This window comes from Pectinophora gossypiella, chromosome 12, assembly GCF_024362695.1.
Source record: "Pectinophora gossypiella chromosome 12, ilPecGoss1.1, whole genome shotgun sequence".
Lineage (NCBI taxonomy): Eukaryota > Metazoa > Arthropoda > Insecta > Lepidoptera > Gelechiidae > Pectinophora > Pectinophora gossypiella.
In genome coordinates this window covers 9,750,397-9,758,188 of record NC_065415.1, presented here as the reverse complement: position 1 = coordinate 9,758,188, position 7,792 = coordinate 9,750,397, and the positions used below count along the sequence as shown (strand labels likewise).

The following is a 7,792-nucleotide window of genomic DNA, read 5'->3' as shown; positions in this document are numbered from 1 at the left end:
ATTGTTGGTGTAGCTTTTCCCGGCATTGTAAGTGACACCCTACGTTTACTGAAAACATTATTTTGCCTAAATTCGTGTTTAATCATTTGATGAAATTATTAAAAATACTAGTTAGTAGTATTAGGTACACATTAACTAAGATTTTGTTATATTTAATCTAATATTTCTTTCTTATTTATTCCTTACTTATATTTAAGATAGCGTGCACTGACAATAAAAATACTATTTTATGAGAAACTATTAGAAAGTTATTTTTTGCAATACCTAAAGGTTTCTGCCGTGTTTCTACGGAAGCCGAGACTCACTTCATTTTCAAAATAAAACTTAATAAGTAAGTATTGTAAAAACATTGTAAGTAAATTATCTGTGTCAAAAAATTACATGACAAATGATAAGTCAAATCAGATATTTATGAGAATGTTTGTGGTTTTTGGATGGAAATACAAACTAAGTAAGAAATGCTTATTGATAATTTTGGACTTGCTTCTATTAAAATATTAGCATTCTATATGTAATTTATCTTTGCCTAGTTACTTGTATCTGCAGTAATAATCGAATAAGCATACAGTCAGCCACAAAAGTTAATAGTCGTCAGGGCTGGGTGTTAATAGCATAACATAAGATTCTGAAAACATCACCTTCTTCCATTGATGAAACGTCGAGAAAATGCAGATCTGATATTTTTGTTAAAAGTAGCTTACAACTTGCAAGCTAGTCGCAAGATAGACTGCTCTGAACTTCAATCACACATCTCTATCAGAGTCCCTAACAGGACCCTCAGGTTTCACCAACCCCTTTCTCTCCCTTCGGCCTCAACAAACTATAAACAGAACACCTTTGTTTGAGGAGCGAGTAATAATTTCAACAAACTTTGTAAGGAAGTTGACCTTAATTTGTTTAAGACTCAGTCACAACCTTTTTGATACCTTTTCTCTTCTAACTTAAATTTCCCTGTGAACAACTTTACTCACTGATATCATATTATCTAGTATAGTTATCTGTGGAAACCTGTAACTACTTTAGTTTTCAACTGATATGTTTGTTATCTACTTTCTGTATTTTGTAACTGTTCCTTAAATAAAAAAATAAAAAACAAAATAAATATAGCCTACATTACGTCCCAGTGCTGGGCACAGACTAACCCTCAATCAATCAAATACGATGTTACTATCTCTATACTAGTGTTACGTGTTACTAGCGAGCGTTGCAAGTTAATATCCCGTCAAAACTCGTCATAAAAATAATATTACTTTTCATTAATTTATACAAGTTTCTATGTTTATTCGAATGGGTAACTATTTCTTCGCTTTTTGTTCAGTTTGCTGAATAGAATTTAAAAGTACGATGTTTTTAGTTTCAGGCAGAAAGCAACATAGGAGTGCTCCACAGAATGCAACAGTACTAAATATTGTTATAGAGATCCACTCTACGCCAATATTCACAACAAATGGAGCAACAAATGCTCCTACTCTGGCAAACACTGAAGAGAAACCCATTGCGGAATTTCTGATAAGTGTTGGAAATAGTTCAGTAGTGTACAAGTATACTAGGGCGAAGGTAGCGTACATCGCTAGTTGACCTGAGATGGCAACAGCAACAGAAGTAATGTGCCAACTTGTAGGTATAAATATGAATGCCAATAGTGATATTGCTGCTACACCAAAAGTTATGAATACATTGATTTTCCGCCTCACGAAAACAGCGAAGAAAACCATAACCAGGAGATTAGGGACGTGGGATACGGCAGACAACAACACGTTGAGGTAGATGTTCCCTTGCAACCGACCGATGTACTGGTTGACGCCGAAGTATGCATGGGCGCAGCACATCCACATGAGAGCGTTGATGGTGGTGTACATCCTAAGCTTCGGCGTCTTGAACAAGTCTAAGTACGACCCGCGTCGTTGGGTACGCTCACACATGGATTGCTGCTCTATTTCGTGAACGATAATATCTATATTGTCTGTGTTACGGTTATTTCTGAAATGAAAAAACATAAAAATCTGAAGTTTTAAATCCACTATTATAAGTATCATATCCGATAAAAACAGTACACATGGGCAAGCCGACATGACGTCACATTTAATTTAGGTATAAGTTTCTGTGTTCGTTTTCCATGACTTATTATTTATTCGTAGTTTTCCATGTTTCTGTATATAAAATATTTCGTGTGTGCATTGACTTCTGATATGATGTCATTATAATGTATATATATGTAATCCGTCTCTGTGGTGTCCTAAATAATAAATGTTTCTTTCTTTCTTTATAAACAAAGTACCCTACTAGGTACCAGATTTGTTGTAGATTTGTCACAAACCTTAAATATTAATGCATTTTTTCAAAAATTTACTCGAGTTTTGATGTGATTGAATACCTACTAGTTTTTAAAAGCATTGTGTGGTAGAAAGAGGGTAGAGGAGATTATAAATTACTTACTTCTTAGCCACATAAGTAAGTAGCTCAATGGCTTCTTTTTTCCGGCCAACGGTTATAAGCCATCGAGGAGATTCTGGTAGGATCCAATACAATAGTATCACAGCCAGCCATGGCGCGGCTGTTGCGAGCTGAAAGTCTCTCCATTTTCTCAAATAGTACCCAAACACCGAGAGTAAAAGGTACCCCAACACATATGATACTTCGTGTAGGCCTAGCATGTAGGGTCTAAACAACTTGCCGCTGTATTCTATTAACAACACGTAAACACAGAGCATCACGCCTCCAGCCGCCGTGCCCATCAGAAACCTCATCATTACAAACATCCAATATTCTGGTACAAATGCAGTTATTGTTCCAAATAAAGGTTGACAAAATAATCCCAATAACACTGCAGCTTTTCGTCCGTACCTGAAATACGAGAGTGCATTCTCATGCTTATTAATAAATCAACGTAAAACTAACAAGAAATTTGTGTTTTTAAATAAGAATGTTTACCTGTCTGAGATGTGTCCGTATATTAAACTGCCCGTGAGCATTCCAACTTGCATCGCTGACTGGGCTAGGCTAGCTAGGTGTGTTCTTTCACATATAAGGTTCCATTCACTAGTGGCTGATTCCACTATAGCACTTCTGTCATAATCGGGATTTTGGCAGGGACAGTAATTGGTTAGATTATAGGCATCATCATCTTTGCAAACATAGTCGACGTGAGGTAGAACAAACAACACATTGTTCATAAAATAGTCAGTTGGTAAATGAGCTAAAGTCACCACAACTAATATCCATGTTTGGTATCTTCCGAAACTTCCAATTATATTCGCGATGAGATCATCGTCACACATGTTTTTCGGAAATTTTCCTGGCACGGAAATTATCATAAGTAAGTACACCTATTAGTTCCGTTAATTTCACTAAAAAGTATGTCGTAACAGTGGGTGTCGGTGTCGGTCGTAACATCATCATCAGAATGGAGGGTGGGCGTTAGAAGAGTGGGCGTTAGAAGACAATAATGGCCGTCATCAGTATCACAATCATTTTATTTACTTCCACATAGTTTTTGTATCACGATTAAATAAAGTCACAGCATAAGGTACACACTCACGGCAACGTCACGGTATTCGTAACGGTTACACAGTCTCTCGTTATCTAGCGCGCATAAGGACGTTAGCGCGAAGGGGCTACTCGCCCTCTACTTGCCCTCCACCACCCATGGTTCCTATATTCGGACCGAATCATCGGGACATGTGAACGTACTTGCTAGGTACTCTTTTCCGATCACACTTTCTTGACATCCCTACAAGTTATAGGTGAGCGACTATAGCACTCCACGTTCCGATCGTAATTATTCGACACGTCCGCTCAAGACGATGGTTCGCGGTAGACTGCCCGACTAGAACGGCAGTGCACGTCCGCTCGACACAACGGCTCCGTAGTGACTCTGTCGACTTCACTCAGCTCTGGCCGTACGCCACCTGCCGTCGGAGTGATGCAACTTCATAACGGAAGTGATGTAACTTCATTTTATTTTCCGATTTGATCAATTTCACTTCTTAATTCATAACTAACGCCGACACGGCCATCCTGCGTGACACACGTCCTCGTGTGTTAATCTGAAACAATATACCACAGCACAGTATCCAAGTTCGCTCGGTCATTCCTGACCTAACATGAGACTCTAAAGGACTCTGTCCGAGCTCTACTTGAGACTCTACATGAGCTCTACATGAGCTCTACATGAGCTCTACATGAGCTCTACATGAGCTCTACTTGAGACTCTACATGAGCTCTACTTGAGACTCTACATGAGCTCTACTTGAGACTCTACATGAGCTCTACTTGAGACTCTACATGAGCTCTACTTGAGACTCTACATGAGCTCTACTTGAGACTCTACATGAGCTCTACTTGAGACTCTACATGAGCTCTACTTGAGACTCTACATGAGCTCTACTTGAGACTCTACATGAGCTCTACTTGAGACTCTACATGAGCTCTACTTGAGACTACATGAGCTCTACTTGAGACTACATAAGACTTCAGTACACATATCCCCATCAAGTGGATTTCCCGTGTGCATCACCACACAGAGTAAACAATTTGAAAGAATGCCTCAATCAACAACAATGATCAAAAAATCAAAAAAATATCTTAGACTGTTCATTTTACACACACATACACGGGCACATAAATACTCGGTGATTAGTCAACATTGGCAACCATTTGCCACTTTCATAACAGACCACCATTGGTCAACTCAACAAGGTAATCATATACCACTAAAACCAGGTCCCCATGGACCTAAACAATCACCACACCTCCAGTCGCACACCGCGCCCTGAACAGCCTCTAACGGGACTGCAGTTACGACTACGCTGGAGCCACAGTGCACCTTAATACTCGGTGATAACATTGGCAACCATTTGCCACTTTCATAACAGACCATCATTGGTCATTTCCACAAGGTAATCATATACCACTAAAACCAGGTCCCCATGGACCTAAACAATCACCACACCTCCAGTCGCACACCGCGCCCTGAACAGCCTCTAACGGGACTGCAGTTACGACTACGCTGGAGCCACAGTGCACCTTAATACTCGGTGATAACATTGGCAACCATTTGCCACTTTCATAACAGACCATCATTGGTCATTTCCACAAGGTAATCATATACCACTAAAACCAGGTCCCCATGGACCTACACACTCACCACACCTCCAGTCGCACACCGCGCCCTGAACAGCCTCTAACGGGACTGCAGTTACGACTACGCTGGAAATGCAGCACAACAACAAAAGAGAAAATAACAATACCAAAGTATGTGTGCCGTGTAACATCTTATTCACTCTCTAAATCAGTAACATTTAACTCAGAAGGCAATTCGCTTCGAGGCATTTTTTCCAAGTCTATTTCACTTAATCATAATCCAAATCATTTTACTTCGCAATGTTTACTTCACTTCATTACGATTTCCAATTTAATTAAAGTTAACAAAAGAGAACTTTCTGCACTATATTCGTTTGTATCCTATTAAAACTTTCCATCTTTCAAATCAGGTAAAACAGATACGACTCACCAGGATTTATAAGAATTTCCAATAAAAGATCAACCACTGGTCTTGTGACATGGTTTAGGTCTTCAACAGCACCAGCGCAGCAAGTCCGGCTGATATACAACGCGCTGCCACGATGTCGTCACTATACACGACTACAGCTCAGCCCGCGCCACTTGCATCGCCGCTTGCAATCCACCAGTTGCCGAACCACGTGCAAAGTTTTGACATGAAACAAAAGAATTCACTGTATTATCGTATTCACATGACTTTCTTTCAATCGGTTTAAAAAGATTTGATGAATGACGGTAGATAACAAAACACGTGATTTAACTAGAGTTAATTATTATCATTTCATGATTAATTTTCTTTTTGTTTTGAGTGAGAAAATACAACTTTAACCACGCAGGTTAAGCGTGTCTACACCAATTCAAAATATTTTTAGACCAAAATACAAAGATTTGACGATGATGAAAACAGATTGGAAAACGCGGTATGATTGACACGGATTGACACAATATGTCTCGGCAATTTGGTTTTAAAAAAAGCAATTTTCTCATTATTTGAAACGGAAATTCACCCAGCAATAAAGTCAATAACAATAAGGTTCCAGTATGAAAACGACTCACCGTAATAACAGTTTCCAAGTTGAGGTACCACAATTTCCAAACACGACTGCACACATTATGGAAATATTGTGATGTTCACGCCATCATATCTTACGGCATGTAGTGATGCCGATCATTAACAAGGTCCAGGTCACTTCAAATTCAGGTCCATCTTCAATGGACACTACATCTTCATCACGTGATCACACGAATGTGATAGTCATCATAATCTTCTTCTGATTGTGATAATCGAAACTTGCATTGTCTTGTTGTGAACGTCGCATCACATTGTCTTCATCCAAGTTCACTAATCCCGCTTCTGATGTCGTAACAGTGGGTGTCGGTGTCGGTCGTAACATCATCATCAGAATGGAGGGTGGGCGTTAGAAGAGTGGGCGTTAGAAGACAATAATGGCCGTCATCAGTATCACAATCATTTTATTTACTTCCACATAGTTTTTGTATCACGATTAAATAAAGTCACAGCATAAGGTACACACTCACGGCAACGTCACGGTATTCGTAACGGTTACACAGTCTCTCGTTATCTAGCGCGCATAAGGACGTTAGCGCGAAGGGGCTACTCGCCCTCTACTTGCCCTCCACCACCCATGGTTCCTATATTCGGACCGAATCATCGGGACATGTGAACGTACTTGCTAGGTACTCTTTTCCGATCACACTTTCTTGACGTCCCTACAAGTTATAGGTGAGCGACTATAGCACTCCACGTTCCGATCGTAATTATTCGACACGTCCGCTCAAGACGATGGTTCGCGGTAGACTGCCCGACTAGAACGGCAGTGCACGTCCGCTCGACACAACGGCTCCGTAGTGACTCTGTCGACTTCACTCAGCTCTGGCCGTACGCCACCTGCCGTCGGAGTGATGCAACTTCATAACGGAAGTGATGTAACTTCATTTTATTTTCCGATTTGATCAATTTCTCTTCTTAATTCATAACTAACGCCGACAAGTATGTATTTTTGTACCTATTATACCCTGACTATAAAATAGATTTCTTACTTTGTACAATTGTTGCAACCCCTGGCGCAGGTACGGCTCAGATTTATTTTATTGTAAAAATAATAATATACTGTAACACGTCCAATGCTTAAATGCCACAGGTGTTAATTTAAATTGTTAATTGACTACCATAAAGTGAAACATCTGGAGTAAAGAAGCGTCACGAATTAACCATTATTATCTCGTAAGTAGAATTTATTGACTGCACGAAGATAATAATACAGGGTGTTAGTGACATTCTATACAAAAGTATAGAATTAAAAATATAAAAAAAAACACGAAAACATCATGAAAATTCCACTAAGCTGAATCATTCCCTTCAGTATTCGTTATGATGTCACTTACACCCCGTACAAGTACGTACAGTCATGAGCAATATCATGTAGGTACCATTTTAGAACCCTGTCGCACTATCATATTTGAAATTTAATGAGACTTACGGTTTAATTTGTCAAAAAAGTTAATGTGACATGGTTTCAAAGTGTATACATAGTACACGTGACCGTACAGCTAGCCATACGTTAGTAACACCGTATCCAATACTGAGAGGGATGATTCAGACCATGATCCTAAGTTGATATCAAGTGGAATTTCCTGTCGGAAATTTCATAAAAAATGTACTTCGTGTTTTTTTTTAATTATTTTCATTGCCATACTTTGCAAAAAAAAA

The 7,792-nt window shown here is 39.2% G+C and overlaps 1 protein-coding gene across 2 annotated transcripts; it reads right to left on the bottom strand.

The window, feature by feature from the left end:
- Window positions 1-7,260, bottom strand: LOC126371267 (organic cation transporter protein-like). 2 transcript variants are annotated; one of them, XM_050016551.1, is made up of 4 exons: window positions 7,123-7,260; window positions 2,932-3,295; window positions 2,437-2,844; window positions 2-1,980 (listed from the first exon to the last, which is right to left on the bottom strand). In XM_050016551.1, the coding sequence occupies exons 2-4, from the start codon at window positions 3,276-3,278 to the stop codon at window positions 1,296-1,298; spliced, it is 1,440 nt and encodes a 479-aa protein (XP_049872508.1). In that variant the 5' UTR covers window positions 3,279-3,295; window positions 7,123-7,260; the 3' UTR covers window positions 2-1,295. The 2 variants fall into 2 exon arrangements, with proteins under 2 accessions (XP_049872507.1, XP_049872508.1); XM_050016550.1 differs by lacking the exon at window positions 7,123-7,260 and having other exon boundaries at window positions 1-1,980; window positions 2,932-3,354.
- Window positions 7,261-7,792: the final 532 nt, after the last annotated feature.

What these genes read in the sequence shown, in the direction of transcription:
- LOC126371267 (XM_050016550.1), bottom strand. Translation starts at nt 3,314, where the DNA reads ATGATAATTTCCGTGCCAGGAAAATTTCCGAAAAACATGTGTGACGAT. An exon ending in TACGGACACATCTCAGACAG is followed by an intron (nt 2,845 to 2,931) that starts GTAAACATTCTT and finishes CTCGTATTTCAG; the next exon opens with GTACGGACGAAAAGCTGCAG. An exon ending in CTTACTTATGTGGCTAAGAA is followed by an intron (nt 1,981 to 2,436) that starts GTAAGTAATTTA and finishes TTTTCATTTCAG; the next exon opens with AAATAACCGTAACACAGACA.